Source organism: Drosophila takahashii, chromosome 3L (assembly GCF_030179915.1).
Source record: "Drosophila takahashii strain IR98-3 E-12201 chromosome 3L, DtakHiC1v2, whole genome shotgun sequence".
NCBI lineage: Eukaryota > Metazoa > Arthropoda > Insecta > Diptera > Drosophilidae > Drosophila > Drosophila takahashii.
Window position 1 is genome coordinate 9,802,547 of NC_091680.1, and position 26,594 is coordinate 9,829,140.

Sequence of the window (26,594 nt, forward strand, 5' to 3'; positions counted from 1 at the left end):
GCCAAATCTCCACCTGGCAACTCTGCTAGTTGGACTCCAATTCGACCCGTCGCCGTGCGTGGAAATGCACAGATATAGACAAATCAGCGAGCAACGCTAGCAGATCAGATAAACCTATAGAAAATCGTCGCGAAAACCGATTAAACTTAATAATGTCAAGCGCGTCCGCCTGCGGATCTCTCAAGCCGTAAAAAGGAGCGCTGCCAGCGAGCGAGCGAGAGAGAGGAAGAGCCAGAGGCGGAGGCAAAAGACAAAGTGCATTTTCAGGGCGTGTTTGTGCTCCCCCTGCGCCTGCAAAACTCCCCCTCAGCCTTCCAGTTTGTCGACAAAAGAGTTTGCCGACAAAAACTTTGCCAACATGCTGCAAATTCGCGAAATTCACCTGAGCGGCCAATGAAATAAATAAATAAGATAAATCGCAAACTTCCTTTTCTCCGTGCGTGTGTGTATTGCCGTGTGTGTGCGTGAGTGTCTCCAATCTTTTTTGTCTACTCCAAAAACGCAGAAAGAGAAAGAAAATGTGTGCGTGTGTGTGTGTGAAATAAATTAAAGCAAAGCAAAAGGCGAAACGGCAAATAATTGAGCAAAAGGCCAGAAGAGAAGAGCTGAGGAATAAAGCAAAAAAAGTAGTAATAGTAAGCGAATAAGCCGAAGGAGGAGGAGCCGACGAAGGGCAGAGCAGCGAGAGAAAAGTGTACAAGTTGTTGTTGCTGCGCAAGAGCGAAAAACCACCCAACCACCCACTGGCAAATGGGGGCTCAGCAGGGAAAGGACAGGGGCGCCCACTCGGGAGGGGGCGGCTCAGTGGCCCCCGTCAGCTGCATCGGTCTCTCCAGCAGTCCAGTGGCTTCGGTCTCCCCCCACTGCATCTCCAGTTCCAGTGGCGTCAGCAGCGCCCCCCTCGGCGGGGGCTCTACGCTCCGCGGCTCCCGCATCAAGTCCTCGTCCTCTGGCGTAGTCAGTGGCGGTGGCTCCGGCGGGGGCGGCGGGGGATCGGGCCTGAGCCAACGCGGCGGCGGTCACAAGGATGCACGGTGCAATCCCACCGTGGGACTCAACATATTCACCGAGCATAACGGTAAGTTCGAGTGTTGGGAAACGGTCTGCAAATGCATGCGAAAAACACAGAAAAAAATGTATCTTTTCTAAATTTGAATTGTCTTAGTAAAATTTAATTAAAACATCCTGCGGATAAAAACAGTAATTTGAAAAACAGAATTAAAAATTAAAATCAGGCGTAAAAAATATACTTTTTTTTCTGTGTAGAAATTGTGCAATGTACGTAAAAAAGCCAGAGGAAGTGTAGACTTTGTGCCACACAGCCCCATTCACCCACACACTCCCTGAAATAAAACTGCATGCAGCATCCAACTCAGGTTTAAATTTCATCATAGTATTGTGACGTTTCTCACTATCTATAAGATGTTGTTGGCTAGAAAAAGTTGTCTGTTTTCATATCACCACAGATATTCATAAAATCATTTCTTTATGTGGTGAAATTCTTCAAGGACTTAAAGTTATCAAAGTAAAACGGGGATTAATTAAACGTTAAAATAGAAATACAACTGCAAATATTTATGTTTAAGCTTAGGATATTTTTAACAATTTCAATGTAAAAGGGGGTTTATTTTATAAGAGCGTAAAATGGATAAAACCTACATAGTAGCACACCCATAAAATCTCTGGTATAAATATCTTGCAAATTTTGATTTATTTGCCAGTTTATGCTGCACAGTGTTGTTTTTATTGTTCATAAAGTGCAATCTTCTACGATTCCTCTTCACCCCCCTTTCTTTATTATCCCCTATTTTCCTCTATTCACGCTGCTTTCCAATTGAGCCAATTTCTTTTTCCCATTGCTTCCGATTATATTGGGAATTATTGTTGTTATTGCCGGCTAGTTTCATACTTGTTGTTTCTTTTCCGCTGCTTTTGTTTACTGCGGAGAAAGAGGGAGAAGAGAAAGGAAATTGAAATGGAAGAAAAGAAAAGGAAAAAAAGAGAGAGCAGCACGCGTCAATGTTGTTTTTGTGCTATTTGGGGCGGTTTCAGTTCTTATTTGTTGCTCTCCATCATCCTTTATCCCCCATCCGTTGTACTTTATCCTTCATCCTTGCACCCTTATCCCTGCCACCCGCACAGTGGTTGAAATTGCGACCCACAACACCGTTATCCCACCCCCGCTGACATATTGCCATTTCCTCCACTTTCCTCCCCCGCATTTTCCTCACACTTCACGCACTCACGCACATTTTTATTTGCCTTATTTTCTCGTCTAATACCATTCCATTATTTGTCCTGCCAAACTGCAACATTTCCCTTCCCCTTCTCGCTGCTTCCTCATTTTCTGTACTCCCCTTATTTAGGGACTTTTCCCGTTTCTAATAGCTTTTTTATGTTCCTGACAACGATGTCCTACCACAATAGGACCTACCATCGGGTGGTATTCGGGATTTGGCATAAGGGTTCCGGAAAAACATTTGTCGGATTTTAATAATTTGGGAATTATGGGTGGAAGAACAAACATACGTACTGTAACATGCTTAGAAAATTCAACCAGTTCAATCCTTGTAAACTAATTAAATTTTTATGATTTATAAATATATGTATTAGAATTACAATTTTAGGCTTCGAATAATATAATTTTAAAACCCGTAACCTAATCATATTTCACATGATTAATTCCCTTGCCACTTTGTTTGAAGAAACATATGAAACCCTTTCCATTTTTCGCTCGAGAAATATTCCAGCTCCCACACAAATGGCTTCCACAGAGAACAAAGTATTGATTTCCTCTTGGGACCACAAGCTGAGCCACATTTCCCAGATGATTTACTACAATCTATGGATTTTTTACATTTTTCTTGGCCTCTCAACTGGAAGCCGTTTCTTATCTCGCTCTCCCAGAGCCTTCCGTCTCACCAAGCAATTTGTAATCAATTAATGCTATTTATATTGTAATTAGTCGCTTATTGTAAGCACTTAAGTTCACTCAATCTCTGAGCTCGGCTGCTGATAGGACGGATTCCATATAAATATTTATTGGCGCTAGTATTGAGTCATCGCTCCATGCAATATGTATTCGGCCGTCATCAGAAAGCCATTGAGCGTAGTAAGAAAATAAAAACGACATTTTCCAGTTTCGTGCGAGTGAAAATTCCCACACAGAAATTCGCCAATGAAAATGCACATTTATTTGCCAAACTATCAGAGTGTGTCTCATCCAAAAAGGTCGAAATGGGGGGCCTGCAATTGCCTTTTTCGTGTGTCTGGCCTGCAAAATGCAATTACAAAATTACAATGTAAAAACTGTGTCTGGGTCTGCAGATTACAAGCCAGCACAAATCCCGAAAACAGAAACGGAAAGCCCAACTCACCGCAATTGTCAGTCCGGGTGGATCTGGGTTTTAAGAGGAGGTAATTGGGGGAATTGGGGGAAAGTCGCGCTACGGAACACCAGCTCAATCACAGTTAAGACACAACCACACACGTAACTAGCCACAGTGGGACAAAAACAATGAAAATGTGGTATGGTCTAACCTACAAAAGTTCTCAAAATAAAGAAATCTTCAAACAGATAAAGTTAAAAATAAATTAATAAACTTTTTGAGTGACGATTTATAGATTTAATGTTTTAAAAGAACACATAAGACTGGTTCGCATTTAGGAATTCGAATTTAGTATTTGCAAAAGCATATAGAAAAGATAATAATAACAAATAGGAGTTCTCTTAATAACTACGACGTAGTATCAATGTTCAGAAGTCGTAGGCGTTGGATGTGCTCGTTGTTGCAATTTCATAAGCGTGTTGTTGGTTGTTACACGATACGATGTAATTAGATACTTTGGGGCGGCAGTTGCATTGGCGAAGGGCTGTGTATTGTGTGTCGCCCTGGGAAAATACCATAGAACCGGTGCAGATGCAGATGCCTCAATGGAGTTGCCAATTGCAGTTGCAAATGCAACACTGCACTCTCCAACACTCTGTCCCGCTGGAAACGATGGAACCAACGTAGTACCACTCCGCAAACAACTCACGCAAGTTGACGTCTCTAAAATAGACTCAAGTGGGAGAGAAACCCAACTCCTTCTCCTTCTCTCAAGGAGAAAGAGTACATGAAGTGCGTTTGTCTCTGCACTTTTAACAATTTTGTGACAAGTTCATTGGTTTTTAGGTATTTTGAAGACAGGCCTTTTGCTATCTCATCAAATATTGTGGAATGTATGACTTGCAGTCACAGTTTTGGGTTTAAGTGCCATTTTTGTACATAATTACACTTACAAAAAAAAATAATTTCGCAAAAATTGAAAATTATTTACTAAAATTATCGTTTTTGTCTAAAAGTTCAAAACTATAAATAGGCAATTTTTCAACAGATTTTTAAAATTCAAGTCACGTCAAGTTATAGAAATATAATAATATTCTGTTACCAAAATCTATAAAATGTTATGTAACGTTAGTATTATATTTTCCAAGTGTAGCTCAAATACCTCCATCTCTTTCGCACCAGCAGGGAAATCCGAGTGTGGTGTTTGGTCTCAGTTTGCTTGACATGCAAGCGGCGAATTATGAGACGGGGCAAATGAACTTTTCACAAGGCTAATGGGTGGAAAAGGGGCGAGAAAAGGGGGCGGGCCAGGTGACAAACAGGTGACGCAGCTGTGAGGGAAATTTGTTTGCTTTTTGGCTTTACAAACCACCTAACCACCCCAAAAAAAAAAAACAAAAAACAAACAGTCGCATAAATATTTCTTCAATGATTTTATGTGCTTAAACATAATTGTCATAATAATAAAGCACTCAGAAAAAGGGAAATCGCGGGGATCGAAGGGGAGGGGGTTCCACATATCGGAGGCGTTGTCTCCATTACCACTTTGTACCACAAGTCTTTTCTCTTTCGCGGCTGCATTTCTATTATTAGCCCCAAAACGAAATGTGTATCTTCCATGCTTTCAGTTGTTATTGTCGTTTTTATACAATTTCCTTTGGCGCTGACAGAGATTGAAAGTTGGAGGAGTCACTGATCAAGGGGCGTAGTTGCGATAATGTGTGCGAGGGGTCTTATAATACTTTAAAAACGTTTTTTTAAAAAGTTCAAGTAATGTGATTCAGAAATGAGATTCAGAAATGCGTCATATTGGGATCTCAAAAATGTGGATAAACATTTAAAAAATATTGATAATGTCTTACTTAGTCGGTTTTCCCTTTTAATACTTTTAATTTTAATGTGCTGTTGCTGGTGGATGCGATTCATAAGTAAGTAATTTTTCGAATCGAGGAAATACTATCATGGCTTATCCCATCGCTCCCCGTTGTCTGACCTTTGGCCGCGCCCCTGACTTTTACTGAGGCAGCAACAAAGTGCACAACTCTTCGTGAGGTTATTTTGCATGGGCGCCCTCTCTTTCTGTCGCGGTATTTCACCAGGCAAGATATTTATAGTTTTTGTGTGGCTGTTCCTGTTTTCGATCAAGCTCGTAAATCCTTTCGTGCTTCATTTTCTTTTCGATTTCGGCTTCTTTTTGTTCTTATTGTTGTTTCCACGATTGCATTTCTCTGTGCTTTGATGTTTTTTATATACATATATTTTTAGACCCGGGCGCTACCATTTCGAGTTCCAAAATATGACCTCTCCCCTCCTCTTTTTTGTCCCTTTCGCACGCACCCATTTAATGGGCGTGTCAATCTAATAGGAAAAACAGAGTAAGTACAACAGCTGTTCAAATTCCGATTAGACAGTCGGCGAACAGCTGTCAGTGGTGGAATAGCAGTAAAGTTATATGTTTAGTCAGCCCTCCTCAATTTAAAGAATTTCTTCGGGTTTATTCGTCCAAAATTTAAATTCCTCAAGAAATTAATCCATTAGGAACTTGAGCATTCCGATGGCTTTACGATCTGTTTATATGGCCATAGATCATCATAAATCTGACATCACCATAACTTTAAAATAATTTCCCCGATCAATTTAAAGTTTATTTTCCTCATTCATGTGACATTAAGTTTTTGTTGATTGCCTAACTTGGGTTTTATGTAATTTTCCCTCGTCTTTATTTTTCCAATTTCGCATTCCCAGTGGACCGTTTCCGTGGCCACGCCCCCAAAGTTACCGCCCTCGAAACTCTGGCCCGCATTTTATTTCTGGAGTCGTTTTCCCCCGAGGTCTTTCGCCTCATTGAAAATTGTTTGCATAAATTAGCTGACGAAAAAGAAAGAAATTGGAGAAAAACAAACATAATTTGTAGAAGAAAATATATATATTTCCAAGGGGGAGTACGGATGCCCAAAGTATAACGGCAACTAATTAGAAGCCAAAGAGGTTTCTTTCACCCCGATTCTCTATTCGTTTTTCAGCTTTGAGGTCAGAAGTATTGACGCCACTTGATTGATTGATTGACACTACACTGCATAAAAGTGTTTTTTTTTTGTATTCCGTATCGATTATGAACAGAACTTTTTGGGGGAATCGCTCAACTTGATATATTTATTTATATACTTTTGTTGTATTCAACTTGCAATCCCCAAAGGCAAACACTAATTCCCTTTACTTTGCCCCCTTTTCCATATATTTTTTATTAAATTGAGTGATTTCCCCTCTCGCTCGCTCCGTCGCCGAGTGTTAAACAAGCCAACAAGGTCAAATAAATCAGCAAATAAAACTTTTCTCTTTTTTTTATATTATTATTTATGTTTATTGCACCCAGTGCATGGCACAAACATAAACAATTCCCATTGAACGAATACAGTAGCTTATCTTTCAGGGGAAATATTAGTTTAGTTATATATCTAAATGTATTTGAAAGGAATTATAGGTAAATACTTTGAATATATTTATTATTTGAATTAAACTCTCGAGTAAATATAAAATCACTTGTGAATGGTGAGCTTAAGCTCTTGAGAACCGGAAATAAACTGTTTAACTAAGATATTTTTATTCCCCCGTCAAATTCTGTATCAAAAAGCAAATATTTAATGTGATAGATAGGCCACAAACAGTATTCAAAGGCTCTAATTTCCCGAGTTCCCCTGTGGAGCACCAGAATGTGATTGGAAACCTGTTTCTGGTTCTTGTCGTTGCGGGAATTGAATCCATCATTGAGCCATGAGAAGTATAAAAAATCGGATTTCGATTCCGATTCGGCTGCTCTCTTCTCGTTCTCAGTACCTGTCTCTATCTCTATCTCCAGGTTGAATTGCATTCGCTCCAATCACGTTCGCAATTGCAACTGTTTATGCGATCTTATGGGGTCTTCGGGGGGGCAGCAAACATATATATATATATATTTGTACATATGGCAAAGGGGGAGGTGGGTGGTCAGGGGGCCCAGCATGGCACGTTCACAACTTTGAATCTCCGACTTGCAGTGACTTTTATATATTTACACCCATATAGACACCTTTAGTTCTTTAGTTCAAGCTCCAGATTGCGAGGTGCAGCATAAAATAATCTCTGCAGCTGCAGCAGGTAGATTGAATTTTTTTCTCCACCTTGAGGTGAGGCATAATCTCCTAGAAGAGGAAGAAAAGGTTCCACAAATGAAGTGTGAAATGAATGAAGTGCAAAACATTCGCACAAATAGTGTAAAGGAAGAAGCAGCATTGAGTTGTGTAATTGAGTCGTAAGCTGCTTATTTTTATCCAAAACTTTAATGAGGGATTTAAAGAAAAAATCCAAAACAAATCATGAGAACTAGTAGAATGTTTCAACGAAGTAAATAATTTAAAGCATTAAAGGTATAGTTTTATAATAATATTTTAATTTTTAAGGTTAATGCAGTCTTAATTTTTAAAAATTATTTAAAAAAAGAATAATAATGATTATTCGGTTTCATTTAATTTTCTCCGATTCGCCATTGATATTCCCTAATTGTGTTTTGGACACCCATTTCACCCATTATTTTGGCCCGCTTATTAGTTTTCTCTCCAAAAACCATTAAAATGGTCAGCTCTAAATTTTATTTATTTTCTTTTTGCACCAAACAAATTAAGAAAATTGCCAACCGTTTAAATAGCGAAAAGAAAAGAAATGTGTGCAAAAGAAAAAGCATGACAAATGCAAGTGCAAAGAGAAAGAGAAAGAAGGTGAAACCTGTTTGATTTTTTTTTTGCCGGTGGGAGCTCAACAAAGAAATGCCTCCCTCTCTTTCTGTGCGCTCTTGCTGTCCTTTTCACTCCTTTTATTCCCATCTCTTTCTTGCGTTGGTCAGTGAACCGTTGGCCGAAAACATGAAACTGCCAAAAATATGCCTAAAAACAAATGATAACCAACAATTTAAGCCGTTAATTTGGACTACACAAAAGCGATTTTATATTTTGTTCATAATTTATACGAATTTTAATTCATTTAATTGCCTTGCCGGCTTTCGGTTGTCACTTCCTCTCGCTCTCTCTCTGTGTCTCCACACTTTCATTTCTTTTGCATACTCTTCTTAATAGGGTTTTCTAATTGGCAGTTTCATTAAAACACTTTAAATTTATTTAAACGAATTAAATTTTCTTAAATATTAAGGTTTTTTTGTAAATAAATTAATGTTAAACCATAATAACTATAAATGTTTGTTCTTTTTTAAGTAATTATTATTTATTAGGCAAATAATTAACTGGTTTTGTCATACGAATTTTATAAAAATACAATTAATAAAATTTTGTTTTTATAAACCAGTTCTGAGGAAATACTCCCCCAACATTTAACTGAAAAACATCAAGGGTATTTGCAGGTTCTCGGGACTTGGTTTCAGGATTTTTTCACGCTCTGCTTGGATGGTTCATTCAGAAGTTTGTTTGGCCTTTGTCTGGCGACGTCTGTCAATTTTTATGCCGTCTGGTAATATTTAAATGACATCCACATCCGCGGCTGCCTGTCGCTCGTCGTCGTCGTCCGTTTCGTTTCATTTATAGCAATTGCACTTGCTTCCAAGAAACCGAGAATCCAGCAGAAAAGGAAGCGGGCAAAAAAGCGTGCAAAAAATGAAGTAAATGAATCACCAAGATGGTTCTTTTATGCACTCATCATAGATCTCTATGCTGCCTCTGCCTTCACCTGGGCTTTAAATAGTTTTCCCCTGTACCTATCTGCCTTTTCAATTTTCCAGACTTTCCGACCTTTTTCCTAGTTGATTTCGCATTCTGTTCTCACAATCGCGATAAACGAACCTTTTTCTTTTGAAGAACCCTGTCCTGTCGCAAACAGAAAGAAATGAAAAAAGATTTCAATCTGCTGGGCGAAGAAATTTAGCTGTGGGAAAAACCAAATTGGAATTAAAATGCTCAACTCTCTGGGAAGTGGGAAAAACTAACTTGAAACTGCCGCGTCATTAATTACTCGTGCAATCCTTATCAATCGTTCGTTCACCTTTATTTGATGTAAAAGCAGGTGGGAAAAATCAGCACAAGTGCTAAACTTTCACTTTGCACTGGCTTTTCGATTTTCATTTTCATTCACTTAATGAAAATAAACAAATCAAATTTAAAAACAACTCTGTTAATTGCTGACTCAATCGATCAATCATTTTCGTGGCAGCCAGACAAAATGTACGAGATTTTCAACGATTTTACAACAAATTTCCCACTTCTCCACGCTCGACTTAAATTAAAGGCCGAAAAACGAAATCAGTAACTGAAAAAATATGCACGAATAAAAGCGAAAAATAGTTGAAAAGCAGACACCTGAAATAGAAAATCATTAGCTGTGAAAATGGTAATTATTATTATTATAGCAGACAGTCGAGAAAAGTGAAAACATCGACGGTTTTTTTTTTCTGATTTATTTTTAGTGCGTAATTTGTATGAACGAAAAATTTGTTCATTTACAATGCGGTAAGACTCGGGTATTATGTAAAAATTAGTTAGAGAGAGAGGGAGAGAAGAGACAGCTAGATTTCTGCACAGAAAACAATTTACAAAAGTTAAGGAGTCTTTTAAAAAACTATAAATAATTAGTTTTTTTGTGACTAAATTATTGATTTAATATTTGAATTATTTAGTATTGAAAAGAAGAATATAAAAATTCTTTAAATGATATCTTTCGTATTTTTCCGTGCACGTAAAAAGATCGCACCCAAAATAGCTCCAACCATTTAATTTCGGGGGAAATTCGGTGTCATTATCCAACAATTAGCCGGACAAATGAACGGATATGCGATAGACGTGACCGGCGGGTTACGTAAAATGGTAATTGCGACAATGACAAAATGATAGAAATGAAGGGGGAAAATTAGAGAAACCAGAGAAGGGACAACCGAAACCCAAGGAAAATTGCGCACATTAAAAAGCTTTTAGGCCAGCTGCCATAAAGATAATCAAATTTAGTTTGCCGAGTGCCGAGATTACATTGATTGGGTAGGTGGAAAATACATATTTCTATTTATTTACCACTGCGAGCGGAACACTCACCGATAATTACACGCTTGGGCAAACGTACGAACATTTAAGTTGCACTTTGATCTCTAAATTATATTATTTTTGCCTTCTTTCGGTAGCTTTCAATTGAGGAATTACGTAAAATTCAGTGACAAAGGTTAATTTGAAGCACGCTTTCGAATATAAGTGGAGTTTCCCAAGGTTTCATCTTTATTTTAGAGTTGAATATGCCTTTACAATTCCCGAACAATGTGAGTTTTTCCGCCCACGCACTTAAGACTTCTTTTTGTGGCTGTCAACTTTTCCCATGCCTTGAGTGTAGAGAAAATAATTCAGAAATTCCATCTTTGTATCTGAGACTTCCTCTTCCATCTGTTGTTTTGACCCTCTACTTTTATCTCCCCCTGAGAGCTTCTCAGATTTGTTTATCTAGAACTGGAAAAAAGAACACATTTTTATGGTCAAATGCTTTTTATCGTGTGCTCAAATATATTATCTGATATATAGATGCCCACGCAAAATGTTTGGGAATGTTTCCCTGCCAACTGACATGCAAATGAATAAGCGCAAATATCTAGGAAAAAAGCATGACAAATGCCTGAGCTCTCCCCGGTTGGCCATAAACAATAAGCCATAAAACATAAACAAAACAAAGCAGAACAACGCCGGCAGACACAGAAAGAGGCAGGTCAAAAAACGAAGGAAGAAAAACCAAACAAAAGTCCAAAATAAAAAGAATCATGAATGAATAGCGTGTGTGAATTTTGAATTGTCTTGTTCATAGAAAAATGTACGGTGGTCAAACCAAAAAACCTTCAAATTATTACAATGCGATTATGTGTTTTTAGAAATGGTGTAATTATACATATATTTATTCTAAAGATTTAAAAAACCTGTTTTGACTTGGCTTAGAATTTTGTAAAATATCTGAAATAACTTTAATTTAATTATTTACATAAAAATTGCATTCATAAAGGGATGATATGAGGTTTCTACAATTAAATGGTTATCTATATTGGTAGCAGATTATGCAAAACGCAAAAACACATCTGAGTTGTGCTGCTGATAGCTGATGATAATCAAAACCACCTTCTAGATAACTCGTTTTCACCACTGTGCCCGCTGTCTATGCCGAGTGAGTCACTCACTCGACACTCGCAATTGAATTCCGAGTCGACTCTTTGGCCAACGCGTCGTATAAGCAACTTTTTCCCTCCTCTTTGGGCGGCTCGTTCTGTTTGTCATTTACATAGCCACACAAATTGTGCATGCCAATGGTTTTTGTGCCTTGTTTTGTTTGCTTTCTGGTCATCGTCGACAATTAAAAGTCAATTTCATTCACACTAGACATTGGAGACGCAGAGGCCCTTGGTCACGTGATAATGGATACCCATTTCACGGGCAGAATGGGTGAAATTTTCCTGTGAACCTTGGAGTCTGCAGTAATTGATAAAGTTGCCCGATACCAAGGGCCTAGATTCCGTACGAGATAACTTTGAAAGAAACTTTCCCCCGACTGTAATAAAAATCCATTGAAAAGCAAAAATGTTGCAGCTTTGTGAACTTTGTGGCAAGGACAGCAGCAGCAATGCACATTCAAGGGGGCTTGGATCGATAGGACCTTCTCCACAAAGTTGCTACCTTTTCATAATCCCACTGGGGATACCCTAGAAATATTCCTTATACGTTTTTGGGTCTTCATTTTTATCAAACAAGATAGAACTATAGGTTCTTACTAAATTGTTTAAAAAAGGAATATTAAAAAAAATTTACAAACTATTTTAAATTGCTATAAAGTTTCTTAAACTTATTTTTTAAAGGGTAATTGAAGCTTCGTATCGTTTCAAGTTCAGGATCCGCCCATTCATGTGGTTTGTCGCAGCGTTTGTCCTTCACCTTATCCCTTTTATCTCCACCACATTTCCCTGGGCCTGCAGTTTTCGGTCCTCTTGTGGCCTCGATGCTGGCATTCAATTAATTTGCTGGCGGTGATGCGATTTTATGGATGACACTCATCGCTCGGCTGTGGCGGAAAAGGTTTTCATTATTGATTTTTGTCCCACCTTTTTTCGCTCCGTCTGTCTCACTTTAATATGTATTTATTGCACTCACTTGATTTCCATCAAGTTCTTGGCAAATGCAGGCCTCAGGGAATCGAGAGGGTGCACTCTGAAAAATTGGGAATTTCTTAATTAGGTTCTTATAACAAAGTGTAATTACAAACAATAATTTGTTTTCAATTAAATGCAATAATCACTAATAATCTTCACTTGATAAGATAGACTTGTAGCCTGCATACTCAATTTTAAGTTCCTTTTAAGATCTCTAGAAATAATCGATTGAGAATACGACTTTTTTTTTAAGTAATCAGTTTTAATTGCAGTTTCAATTTATTATTATTTTATTTTATTTTATTTTTGAGTGTAAAGTAGATCGACTGCTGCGTCACATGTCACATTAGGTTGCATGTACCCTCGACTTTGGTCCTTTTCCCCGTGGACTCAGCAGCATAAGGAATCCTTAGAAAAGTGGTAAATTCGCCGGTGGCTAAGGGGAAAAGTCGAGAGGGGTTCGTGCGCGGAGAGTTGCCTTTGTCAGCCAAGGGTGGATTTTATATTTAACATTTTTTCTTTATTCCCTTCGCCAAGTGCAGGGCCAAGTCCTGGCCAACTCTGCACCCCCTGACACCCCTTAGATCCTTGGACCCTCCGGCTCTTTGCCTTTACATAACTTTCCTTTTGTTCTCGCATCTTCTATTTCACTTTTGCCATCTCTTTTGCGCTGCTTGTAGTTTTTTCGCACAACATTTTTTCGCACTTGGATGCAAGGGGAGGAACTTGAACTCAACCCTTGGGGTGCAAAAAATAAAAAAAACAGAAAACTAATTAAATTCTTTCACATTTTTTCCTGCATTCCCTACAACTTCTTGTTTGCCCTGTCACTTACCAGTTGCTTATTTCTCATGTGAAAATGGGGAAATTACCCAGGAAACTTAAATTCCCAGATAACCATATGCTGCTCTCAAAAGTTGGGCAGGGAAAACTTTGGCTCTTTGGCTTTGTAGGTTAATTTCTTCATGTTTCCCTAACTAGCTTCGGTTTCTATTTCCCTTCGGGGCGTATTTGCTGCTCTAATCGGGTCTGCCAGCTTAATGATCTCAAGTTCCGTTCAAAAGTTCCGCTTCAAAAGTTATCATTAGGCCAGACAAAGTTGAGAAAATGCATTCTTTCTTTGAATTTTATGTGCAGAGATGGAAAAATTTATAGAAATGTGAATATTTTATTTTTTAGTTAGTTAATACAGCTGAATTCAGTTTACTTTTAGGTTGATTCCCTGAGTGTGTATTCAAGTTTTGCCCTTCAAGTTAATCAAATTGAAAGGCAGAAAAAGTTGAAATCAAACCCCCGAGAATTTCCTCCTATATTTTACCCCATTCTACGACTTTGCAACGGAAGCCAGAGAAATGACTAATTAAATTTACACCGTAAAAGTTTATTACTGTTGACTGGCCACGCCCCCTGCCCCCGTATATATGTACTCACTACAAATATATATACACACGTCTGGATGTCTGGCCAAGAGGCCAAAGGCAAAATGTGAATGAAATCCGACAAGTAGAGTAAAAGGGTGATAAAAAGGGGAGACGAGACCGAGGCCAACTGAAAATCCCTGCCAGGTTAAGACTCAAAAGCCCTTGAGCTGAAAACACAAAAATACGTAGGAAAAACAAAGCTAAAATAGAGTAAAAAAACAACATAGAACTAAAGCGAAACGTGCTTAAATGCAATGAGCTAAAAAACCAGAAAGTGCCACAAAAAATCAAACCCACAGAATAAGTGCATGAATGGATGTGTAAATGGTTGACAGACTGAGCGAATGAAATAATGAATGAGCAGTTGAAAATGCATTGCAATAAATCACACATTGAAGCTCGATTTTGTGGGGAGAAGAAACCCGAACAGAAGCATTATAGCTACAGATAATAAATGGCAGACACATCAAGTTTAATGCTCGCCGGACGAGGACAGACCATCAAAATCAAACAAAGGACGGATGCCGAGGAAATCTCAAGAGACGATTCGCAATGAGGAACTGTTAGAGCCAAGGCTGTGATGAAAAGCTATTCAATACTTTAGGCTACATATAGTTCTTTGTTGCAACAGTGGATGCCAAATAGTTGGTCAAATCTTTGTGGTTATATGCATTTTATAAGGAATTTTGTATTTTAAACAAAATAGTTATTGCTAAAAATATCTATTTAACTCGGTTCTGCCTTTCTTCATAGTTCTGAAACTTGTTTTCACAAGTAAATTAATATTTTTGAAATTTAAGTAAATAAATATAAATAGTTCTCGTTCCCCAGGAAGCACTGTATCTATTTTGTATCGTTACGTCGGTTTTCGAGGGGACTTCAGCTGCTGATGCGGCTGATTTCAATCTGTGCTTACTCAACACACTTACCGTTAAGTCTTTGAGTAGTTGTGGGGGAAAAGTGGGTGGCTTGGGGGTGGCCCAAGGGGGCGGGGAAGCGGTACCGCGCATCATTTCACTCGTAATCAGCCCTCAGCTCGAGATGCTCCAAATTCACGCTAATAACCTGCATAAGCAGTCGCTAGATGGCGGATGTGCATGGCTTGAGACATGTCCCTATAGCCGTCTCTTTCCTTATCCATATTCCCACCTCCTTCTCTTCCGACATGTGTAGATTTTTTGTGACTTTAAAGTTCATTGGACCCATTCCGCTTGAGCAGCAGCTTAAGTTCTCTGAATGGGGCATATATTTCTCTGTTCTTTCCACCTCACTCCCCATTTTTTTTGTCAAATGTCTAGGGGGCGTGTCACACTCGAAAAAAATTAATATGAACTTAATATAATATATATTATATAACAACTGTAAATATTCTACGATATCTAATTATTTTAAAGACAAACTATTTTTGAATCTTAATAAATTTTAAATTCTTAGTTATGGCTTTGATTATTTCCAGTGTACAGACACTCGCATGTTGGGTTTTCCAGAAATACTGAGATACTTTTCACTTGGCTGAGAAATTACAGCACTTACTGAAGCCATCATCTGGCTGCTGTTGTTATTACTCTTCTTCTTGTTCTGGCCGGGTCGCTAATTGGCCTTTCTGCGGTTGCAAGACCCTCTAATTCTCTAATGCCTCTCCGCTTTTGATGTCATCCATCCGCTAACTGTATATATAGATCGCTGTACATGTACTTCTTATATTACTTACCTAGAGCTATGACTAAGATAATTGTATTTAATTTAGTTTTCTTTTTATTTCGTTTTGTAACAACTTTGTTTTGGAGCCTCATCGGAATTCCATTGTAGTTCATCGCATTTGCCGCCCATCGTTTATAGATGATAACATCAAAAACTGCCTGCTCTATCCATAGATAATTCTCAAGTCGGCTGACAAACTGTCTCTCACACAAAATCTCTCTGTTTCTTTCGTTTCTGCAGGTACCAAGCACAGCTCTTTTCGCGGCCATCCAGGCAAATATCACATGAACTTAGGTAACAACCACAAAACATCTACAATCCAACAAGATACCAAAAATACCGAAGTACAACTCCACATAAGTAGTGTCATTCGTATTAATTAAAGAGCGGTTCCCATAGAATGATTCGGTTATTTTCGTTATATATTGCAATATCATTTCGGGTTCTTAAAAACAGTGATGATGAACGGTGCCTTGATAAATAAACAATGTTCCTTAAATCTGAATTTTGTAATATTCGTAATACTTAGTGAAATATAATTATTCTAAGGATTAGTAATAAAAGTTTTTTTTTTTTAAATGTTCTGAATTAATTGAAGAGAAAAGATAGTTTCTTGTTCAAACGTTCAAATAGAAGAATAGTAGATTTTGTATTGAAAACTGGATTGCTTCGGATCATTAAGTCTAGCAATTTAGTGATAATTATGATAATTAAACACTAAGCATAAGCTGACTCAGTTTAGAGACTTTTCCTTGATTAACCCTAAAAAGAACTGAGTCAATGCCAAAGTATTCTCGATCCTCACACCCAGAAACACGTGAGTCACTCCCTTCCAGAATCAACACTCTAAAATTGGATGTACGAGATTGCATATAAAGTGGGTGTATATTGTCATCGGCTAATATTCGGTGGGGGGATTTAAACAGACAGGCAGACAGACAGACCGACCACCATTGGAGAACTGTACATTTCCGCTCTAATCTGTCCCTATATTCCCTTTTATTCCCCAAAAACCCACTCCACACCTATTATTCGCCATTAATATTTCCTGTCTCGCGCGCATAAATTAACTGTGTGCGATGGGGAACCCTTCTCAAATGCGTTACAATATGATTTGGATCGGTTTATGACTGCTTAGCACACCGACCGCAAACCAAAGATTCCCGGTTTCCCAACGACTTCCACTTCACCCAAATTTATGCACAATTGTGTCCACGAAAGTGGAGAATATTTATGCAGCGGAAGTGTTTGCTTTGGTCAAACAAAAAAAAATGGGAAAAATGTAAATTTGTACAATTATTTCAATGGGACATTATAGCGAAAGTCTGGTTTAATTTCAAAGAGTACCCTATTATAGAAGCTTGATTTGGACAGGTTTGGATCTGACAAGTTTGCACAATCTATCAAGCGAAACTTCAGCATAAAGTGGACTGCAAGATTCTTTAGAAGAACTTGGTACAAGAAAGTGGAATTGCAATCAGTGTGCAGACTAGTAGATACCTTTTTCGTTGATATACTAAGAATAAGAAGAATAAATTCCAGATTTTTAAGCTGTTATGTAGTTTCTCTCTGTTTCTGAACTTTTTTTAAGGGTTGTAAAGGTCTTCCAAAAAACTATTTCCTGGATTGCATTCCATAGATGCAGTTATAGATACAGGGAGCATCACAGCTATGGATACCCAGTTGAAAAAAGAGAGTGTGGGAGGCGAAAAGAAAGAACGGTATGAGGTGAGGGGACAATGCAACCGACTGACAATCAGTTAGAACTTCCCACAATAAAATGCCTCGTTGAGGGATTCCTGGTCCACCGCTGGCAGACAGCGATTTGTGTAATTTTATTCCGCTTAATGCATAATTTATTCCATTCCCTCAATGGAGCGGTGGGTTGCAGGCCCATTTCCCCGCTGGCCAGCACTTGCTCCACAAATTGCCCGCATTCCTAGGAAGAGAAACGGGTTTACCTGCATTGTCTTCTCTTACTACACCGAAAAAAGTGATTTGTAAGGAGGATTTTAATATTAATTATCAAAGTTCGTAAAAAGTTATGCGGTTTAAATATATAAAATCAACTGATTTGCCTTTTTTAACTAACCGTAATAATAATAAATAATATATTAACCCTAAGATGTTGGATAGAATGGAACCAATTTTAATGGGTTAACGATGATCCTAAGAAAAGCCCCATAATAAATAGTATTATATTATATTTTAAACTGTTTTTTTAATTTTCCTTTTGCAGAGGCCCTGCTGCAGTCGCGTCCATTACCTCACATTCCGGCCGGAAGCACGGCGGCCTCTCTTCTGGCGGATGCGGCGGAGCACCTGCAGCATCAGCAGGATTCGGGTGGACTGGGCGGACTGCAGGGCTCCTCGATGGGCGGTGGCCACAGCTCGACCACTTCGGTATTTGAATCCGCCCACCGTTGGACCTCCAAGGAGAACCTATTGGCCCCCGGACCCGAGGAGGATGATCCGCAGCTGTTTGTGGCCCTGTACGATTTCCAGGCCGGCGGCGAGAATCAATTGAGCCTGAAGAAGGGCGAGCAGGTTCGCATCCTGAGCTACAACAAATCGGGGGAGTGGTGCGAGGCGCACTCGGACTCCGGCAACGTGGGCTGGGTGCCCTCCAACTATGTGACTCCGCTGAATTCGCTGGAAAAGCACTCCTGGTACCATGGACCCATCTCGCGCAATGCCGCCGAGTATCTGCTGAGTTCGGGGATCAACGGAAGCTTCCTGGTCCGCGAAAGCGAGAGCTCACCGGGTCAGAGGAGCATCAGTCTGAGGTGAGTAGATGGGTTACTACTCTTGATTTTCCATTAATAATTTCTTTAACTTCTCCTAAACAGATACGAAGGTCGCGTCTACCACTACCGCATCTCGGAGGATCCCGACGGCAAGGTCTTCGTCACCCAGGAGGCCAAGTTCAACACGCTGGCCGAGCTGGTGCATCATCACAGCGTGCCCCACGAGGGCCACGGCCTGATCACACCGCTCCTGTATCCGGCGCCCAAGCAGAACAAGCCCACCGTCTTCCCGCTGAGTCCCGAGCCGGATGAGTGGGAGATCTGCCGGACGGACATCATGATGAAGCACAAGCTGGGCGGCGGGCAGTACGGCGAGGTATACGAGGCCGTTTGGAAGCGCTACGGCAACACGGTGGCCGTTAAAACGCTCAAGGAGGACACGATGGCACTGAAGGACTTCCTCGAAGAGGCGGCCATCATGAAGGAGATGAAGCACCCCAATCTGGTGCAGCTCATAGGTGGGTATTTGGGATGTTAAAATAAATAAAATAAATAAAATAAATAAAATAAATAAAATAAATAAAATAAATAAAATAAATAAAATAAATAAAATAAATAAATTAAATAAAATAAATAAAATAAATAAAATAAATAAAATAAATAAAATAAATAAAATAAATAAAATAAATAAAATAAATAAAATAAATAAAATAAATAAAATAAATAAAATAAATAAAATAAATAAAATAAATAAGATAAATAAAATAAATAAAAAAATAAATAAATCAAAATAAAATAAAATAAATAAAATAAAAAAAATAAATAAATAAAATAAAATAAAATAAGATAAAAAAAATAAAAATAATAAATAAATAATAAATTTATTTTACCAGGTGTTTGCACCCGTGAACCGCCCTTCTACATCATCACCGAGTTCATGTCGCACGGCAATCTGCTGGACTTTCTGCGCTCCGCCGGCCGCGAGACGCTCGATGCCGTGGCGCTGCTCTACATGGCCACGCAGATAGCCTCGGGAATGAGCTACCTGGAGTCGCGCAACTACATCCACCGCGATCTGGCCGCCCGCAACTGCCTGGTGGGCGACAACAAGCTGGTCAAGGTGGCGGACTTTGGGCTGGCGCGTCTGATGCGCGACGATACGTATACGGCGCATGCGGGGGCCAAGTTCCCGATCAAGTGGACGGCACCGGAGGGACTGGCGTACAACAAGTTCAGCACCAAGTCGGACGTGTGGGCCTTCGGGGTGCTGCTGTGGGAGATAGCCACGTACGGGATGTCACCGTATCCGGGCATCGACCTGACCGACGTGTACCACAAGCTGGAGAAGGGCTATCGCATGGAGCGGCCCCCCGGCTGTCCGCCGGAGGTGTACGACCTGATGCGCCAGTGCTGGCAGTGGGATGCCGCCGACAGGCCCACGTTCAAGAGCATACACCATGCGCTGGAGCACATGTTTCAGGTGGGTGACGTCGAGGTGTGGGATGACGATGAATATGACGATGACGAAGATCATGAGGATCACGACGATGCTGGCGAGGAGGCGAGTGACTACGACGGCGACGACGACGACGAGCAGCTCCAGCAGAACAGCGGCAGCGTCCACAGTCATAGCCATAGCAATAGGAATAGGAGTAGTCATAGTCATAGCCATAGCCACAGGCATCGCCACCGCCACCACCTCGTCGACGTGCTCTGATCGCTCGAGATCGAGGGTGCAGCAATTAGTGAAAGCAATAATGAGCCACATGGTGCCCATCTCTCCTTCTCCGCTCCTCCGCAGGAATCGTCCATCACCGAAGCGGTCGAGAAGCAGCTGAACGCCAACGCCACCGCCACCAGCGCGAGCAGCTCCGCTCCGAGCACATCGGGCGTGGCCACCGGCGGAGGAGCCAGCACAACCACAACGACGGCGGCCAGCGGTTGCGCTTCCTCATCCTCGGCCACCGCCTCGCTCAGCCTCACACCGCAGATGGTGAAGAAGGGTCTGCCCGGCGGCCAGACCCTCACGCCGAATGCCCACCACAACGATCCGCACCAGCAGCAGGCCAGCACGCCCATGTCAGGTGAGGCTAATATCACGTCCAAGTTGGATCTTCCCTAACCATTGCCATTCGCTTGCAGAAACCGGCTCCACCTCCACCAAGCTGAGCACCTTCTCCAGCCAGGGCAAGGGCAACGTCCAGATGCGTCGCACCACCAACAAGCAGGGCAAGCAGGCGCCCGCACCACCGAAGCGAACCAGGTGAGCGGGACTTGTGCAGATTGAATATTAAAGAAAAAGTCTTCCCTGAAGAATTACAACTACATATGCCATGGGATAAGTTGAATTTAAACTTGAATAATTATTTTGTTGAAGACTTATTTAAATTAATTACTATTTAATAGCTCAAACTAAGTTATCCTTTATTTTAAATATTTTAAAAACTGAACGAAGTTTAATAAATTGTTTTATCAAATATTTCTTTTTTTTTCTATCTTAGGAATCAAAATCTTAATAGATAGATAGATATTTAAACTTAAATAATTAATAAAAGACATATTTAGATTACTTACTATTAAATACCCAAAACTAAATTATCCTACATTTTAAATAGTTTGATAACTCGTAAACAAAGTTTAATAAATTGTTTTATTAAATATTTAACCCAGTGGGTTCCTATTTTGTATATCTTAGGAATAATCTTAATAGATGGATAGATTGAACAAGTTGTTCAGAGCAATGTTGTTAGCTATACTCTTCATTTAGTTATTTATATAAAGCTAACTTACAGTGTAAAGCTATGAGCTAACTGAAAACGATTTAAGAGCACTAGAAACTAAGGCTTTCCGCTCCTAATTTTTTTTTTTACCTATTCTATAGGGATATAGTATCATTACATTATATATTACTTTCTACAAATTCAATATTGACCCAAATTGTAAACTGATCCTACAAATATTTCCCACAGATTATTTAACCATTGATTTTTTCTTATTTCTTTAATTTAGCCTGCTCTCGAGCAGTCGCGACTCCACTTATCGCGAGGAGGATCCTGCCACCGCCCGAGGCATTTTCATCGACGACCTCAGCACGAATGGTATACACAAATTGAAACCTGCCAACTATTTCAGCCAGACCCTCTCTAGAAATTTCAAGACCCAAATTCCAACCCACTACACACACCAAATACGTACACAACAACAACAACAACAGTCCGTACAGCAACAGTTCGTACCACTGCCAGTACAGCAAGTACAACAACAACAACAACAACAACAGTCACATCAACAACAGAAACAACAACAGTATTCCATTAAGAAATCGTCCTCCTGCAGTAGTTTTCTTTACGACATCCTATTTCGAGGTATTTTTTGTCAACGGAAAGCTCCAATTCAAAAATTGTTTATGTTCTTTCGGTTTCTGTGTTATTCGTTTCGTATTTATGTTCTTTTCTTACTATTAGTTCGTTTGTATTAGCTTAAGTTTCTGTATTTGTTGGTGGAATCCTTAAATTTGGATACCATTTTGGTTATTTTCTAAATTTAGTTGTAAAGCTGATATTGTTTTGATGATTTCCTAATGTCTGTGTGATTTCTTATCATTAACATTTTCCACATGAACATTTCTCTAACCATCTTTCTATACGTTTGTTATTTTATTTACTATTTGGTCGTTATTTCTATTCACATTTATTTTGGTGCCTGTTAACATTAAGTTTTTATCTATGTTTTTAGTCATACATATTTAATTTATTTTGTTTTATCCATTTGGTTTATATCCTTGAAAGTGACTTTTTCGTTTTTATCTATTTAGTTGCTTTTACCAAATATTTATTTTATTATTTATTTCGAATTGAATAGAAAGAGTTATTCGCTCTTTTCGTTCAGTAACTGAAATAGGATTTGTTGTCTAGGGTAAAAATCCTTTCAAGGTTATACCAGGTATTCATTTTCATACATCATTTGTCTTCCCTAAGTTAATTTTTTGGTGTTTTTAGTTTTACCCGCTCGACAAACATCAACGCACACACATACACACCACAAGACTCTGGTCAGGATTAACCCATATTGAATTACGAGTGATGGGAAGTGCCTTTATATGTTCCTTACTTTCAATTAACTTGCAAAATATAATTCCAATAAATGTTAGAATTTAATAACATTTTTATTATATTTCGAGAACATAAGGTATTCCCCATCACTGACCATTAATACCACCCAGCATCCAGCACCCGGCACGAAGCATTCTATTAACCACAAGCCAAACGAAGCTCAAATTAAATAAATTTCCTTACTTCCTACAGGTTTGGCCCGCGACATCAACAGTTTGACGCAGCGCTACGACTCGGAAACGGATCCCACAGCCGACCCGGACACAGATGCCACGGGCGATAGTTTGGAGCAGAGTCTCAGCCAGGTGATTGCCGCTCCTGCCACCAACAAGATGCAGCAGTCTCTCCACGGCGGAGGAGGCATTGGTCCTCGTTCCTCGCAGCAGCACAGCTCGTTCAAGCGGCCAACTGGGACGCCCGTGATGGGCAATCGCGGTCTGGAGACCCGCCAAAGCAAGCGTTCCCAGCAGCATCCACAGGCTGTGGCACCGGCTCCTCCACCAGCTCAACCGCATCATGGCAACAACGGAGTGGTGACCACCGCAGCTCATCCAATCACCGTGGGCGCCCTGGAGGTGATGAATGTCAAGCGGGTGGTGAATCGCTACGGCACTCTGCCCAAGGTGGCACGAATCGGTGCCTATTTGGATAGTCTGGAGGATAGTAGTGATGCTGCTCCACCCGCCACTCCTCCTGCTCCGCCAGCAGCCAATGGACACGGCACTCCGCCGGCTACTAGGATGCAAAATCCGAAGGCCAGCCCCCTTCCGCCGCAGCAGATGATCCGGAGCAACTCATCCGGTGGAGTGACCATGCAGAACAATGCGGCTGCCAGTTTGAATAAGCTGCAGCGTCATCGCACCACCACCGAGGGCACCATGATGACGTTCTCCTCCTTCCGAGCGGGCAATTCGAGTAGCTCACCCAAGCGCAGTGGCTCCGGAGTGTCGGCAGTGGGAGTTCAGCCTGCTCTGGCCAATCTAGAGTTTCCGCCGCCGCCGCTGGATTTGCCACCGCCACCGGAGGAGTTCGAGGGAGCACCACCACCCCCGCCGCCGGCGCCCGAGAGCGCTGTGCAGGCCATCCAGCAGCATCTGCATGCCCAGCTGCCGAACAATGGCAATGTGAGCAATGGCAACGGAACGAACAACAACGACAGCAGCCACAACGATGTGAGCAACATTGCGCCCAGCGTGGAGGAGGCGAGCTCAAGGTTTGGAGTGTCCCTGCGGAAGCGTGAGCCCTCCACCGACTCCTGCAGCTCGCTGGGCAGTCCACCGGGAGAGGCCGATCTCAAGGAGAAGCTGATCACCGAGATCAAGGGTGCTCCTCCGGCTCCCCTAGCAAACCTAGCAAATGGCTCGGGGATGGCGGCTGTGGATCCCGTATCCCTGCTCGTCACTGAGCTGGCCGAGAGCATGAATCTGCCGAAGCAGAAGCTGACCAACGGCAATGGTTCGGGATTCAAGGCTCAGCTGAAGAAAGTCGAGCCCAAGAAGATGAGCCCGCCGATGGCCAAGGCAGAGCCGGCCAATACCATCATTGACTTCAAGGCCCATCTGCGTCGGGTGGACAAGGAAAAGGAGCCGGCAGCTCCGGCAGCATCACCATCAACCAATGCCAATTGCAATACTACGGGAACCCTTAATCGGAAGGCCATGCAAAAGACTGAAATCAAAATCGATGTGACCAACTCGAATGTGGAGAAATGTGGAGACGAGACGGGAGCAGCGGGCGAGGGCGGCGATCTCGGCAAGCGACGGAGCACAGGTAGTATTAATAGCTTAAAGAAACTGTGGGAGCAGCAGCCGCCGGCGCCGGACTATGCAAGTAGCTCGATTCTCCAGCAGCAACAGCAGCCGACGACGGTGGTGAATGGCGGCCAACTGTCGCCCAAGTATGGGTTGGGGAAATCGGCAGCCAAGCCGGGCAATAAGCCACCACCGGCAGCCCCACCACCACCGCCCCCGAACTGCACCACCACCTCCAACTCCTCCACCACCACATCCACTAGCACCTCTAGTAGAGATTGCACTGTCAGCAGGCAGCAGGCCATAAAAACCTCTCATTCAACGCAACTCTTCACAGATGACGAGGAGCAGCAGCAGCAGCCGGAGGGTCAAGGATCGGTGGGCCAGGCGGACATGACCCAGTCGCTGTACGAGCAGAAGCCGCAGATCCAGCAGAAGCCAGCGGTGCCGCACAAGCCCACCAAGCTGACCATCTATGCGACGCCCATAGCGAAATTAGCTGATCCTGCCACTTCAGGATCCGCTAGCTCCACGCAGATTTCGCGGGAGAGCATCCTCGAGTTGGTGGGACTGCTGGAGGGATCACTCAAGCACCCTGTCAACGCCATCGCTGGATCTCAGTGGCTGCAGCTGAGCGACAAGCTCAACATTCTGCACAATTCGTGTGTGATCTTTGCGGATAATGGAGCCATGCCGCCGCACTCGAAGTTCCAGTTCAGGGAGCTGGTCACGCGGGTGGAGGCGCAGTCGCGGCACCTGCGCACCGCCGGCAGCAAGAACGTCCAGGACAACGAACGCCTGGTTTCGGAGGTGGGTCAGTCGCTGCGCCAGATCTCGAATGCGCTCAACAGGTAAATGATAAGACGGGGGATGGATGCGCCCGATCAACATCCGGGCATCTGGCTGGACGCCGAGGGCAACTTCATCAAGCGCAAGTGACCCCATCATCCAACCAAACCATCCCCCGTGGAAGCGGAAACAGGAAACGGAAACAGGAAATGAAACTTCAAGCCCAGCGAAGAAGAAGAAGGAAGGAAGGACAACTAGAATCGGAGGAGGACACCTATGTATCGTACTTGGTAGCGTGTAGTAGTAGCTTCTATTATATATACCCATATATATCTAGTCAGATCTGTGCAGAGCCCCGACGAACGCTTCCAGAAAAACAAAAAAAAAAACTAAATAACTAAAGGCAAGAAATCAGTAAACAATGAGTTGCAAAGCAAATTTGGGTAAGGTCTCGCGGGAGGAGCCTTGTTTTTAATTGTAAAGTAAGGGAACCCCTCCTCCCACCCACTCAGCCCCTTTCCAACCGCCCCCCCAAAAACCCAAAAACCCTAAAAACCCCCAAACGTAATCGCGCTTCGTTTGTTTTATATAGAAAGACACAAGACATGGCTTAAGAATGAAAGGAAATATATTCATAGAATATCTCAATAAACTTAGTAATTACAAATGAAAACGCAATGCATATACACATATACATACATATATTTACATATACTAGTCGTAAAATGTTTTATTATACCTATACATTTACATACTTCTACAAGATAAACAGATAAAGATATTATATTATACATTTAACGACCAGAAAAACAACACTCCCCTTTTGAGAAAAACGGAAAAGGAATAGGAACTTGATACTTCTTCGGATACTTCTTTCGATCGTGTGTTTTAAGGCCCGCAGCATGCATATATGTCTATGATCATGATCTATATGTACTCGGCGTATCCATTACGTACACAGTAGCAAAGCCCAAAGATATTATTATTAACTGATAACTACAACTACTACTACTCAAATTGATATGTTTAGTGGCAAAGACTAAATTGATTTATGTTTAATCTATGTTCGTTCGAGTACGAAGCGCATCGAAATGCTTTTAAGACGTATTACACAACCAATTGTAATTATTATCTGATATTTTCAAGGATTTTAAACAACTTTTATACGTAAACAAAAATAATATAAAAAGAAAAAAAGAAAACAAAAACGAAAACCAAATAAATTTATTTCAAAGTAAACGAATCGAAAGAGTAAGGCGAGGGGCAGCCTGTAAAAATATGCAGGGCGGTCAAACCTACAGATATAATTATAAATATTGATGTGCATACAATACATTGCCTTTCCTTAACCCCACTAGTCCTCTTCTTTGACCCCGAATCGAATAAAATGGGCCAACACAGCTGGCAGGACGAGTGCGACACGTTGCCCAATATATACACAAATATATTTCTGTAACTTCTATGATACACCAAGCGCCTGATATGCGCTGCAGAATAATATCTAAAACGAAAACGGATCAAAAACAAAGTACTTCAATGAGAAATAAAAACGATATTTAAAGAATTCAAAACCAGTTGTTTTAGCGGGCTTTCAATGATGGGGTT

The 26,594-nt window shown here is 41.1% G+C and overlaps 1 protein-coding gene across 8 annotated transcripts; it reads left to right on the forward strand.

The window, feature by feature from the left end:
* Positions 1-10: 10 nt before the first annotated feature.
* Abl (tyrosine-protein kinase Abl) lies at positions 11-26,560 on the forward strand. 8 transcript variants are annotated; one of them, XM_070215352.1, is made up of 10 exons: positions 11-1,078; positions 15,831-15,884; positions 17,830-18,376; positions 18,440-18,855; positions 19,231-19,817; positions 20,139-20,421; positions 20,480-20,600; positions 21,347-21,702; positions 22,642-24,219; positions 24,538-26,560. In XM_070215352.1, the coding sequence occupies exons 1-10, from the start codon at positions 751-753 to the stop codon at positions 25,053-25,055; spliced, it is 4,788 nt and encodes a 1,595-aa protein (XP_070071453.1). In that variant the 5' UTR covers positions 11-750; the 3' UTR covers positions 25,056-26,560. The 8 variants fall into 8 exon arrangements, with proteins under 8 accessions (XP_070071453.1, XP_070071455.1, XP_070071450.1 ...); XM_070215354.1 differs by having other exon boundaries at positions 21,347-21,435; XM_070215349.1 differs by having other exon boundaries at positions 22,642-26,560.
* The last annotated feature ends 34 nt before the right edge of the window (positions 26,561-26,594 follow it).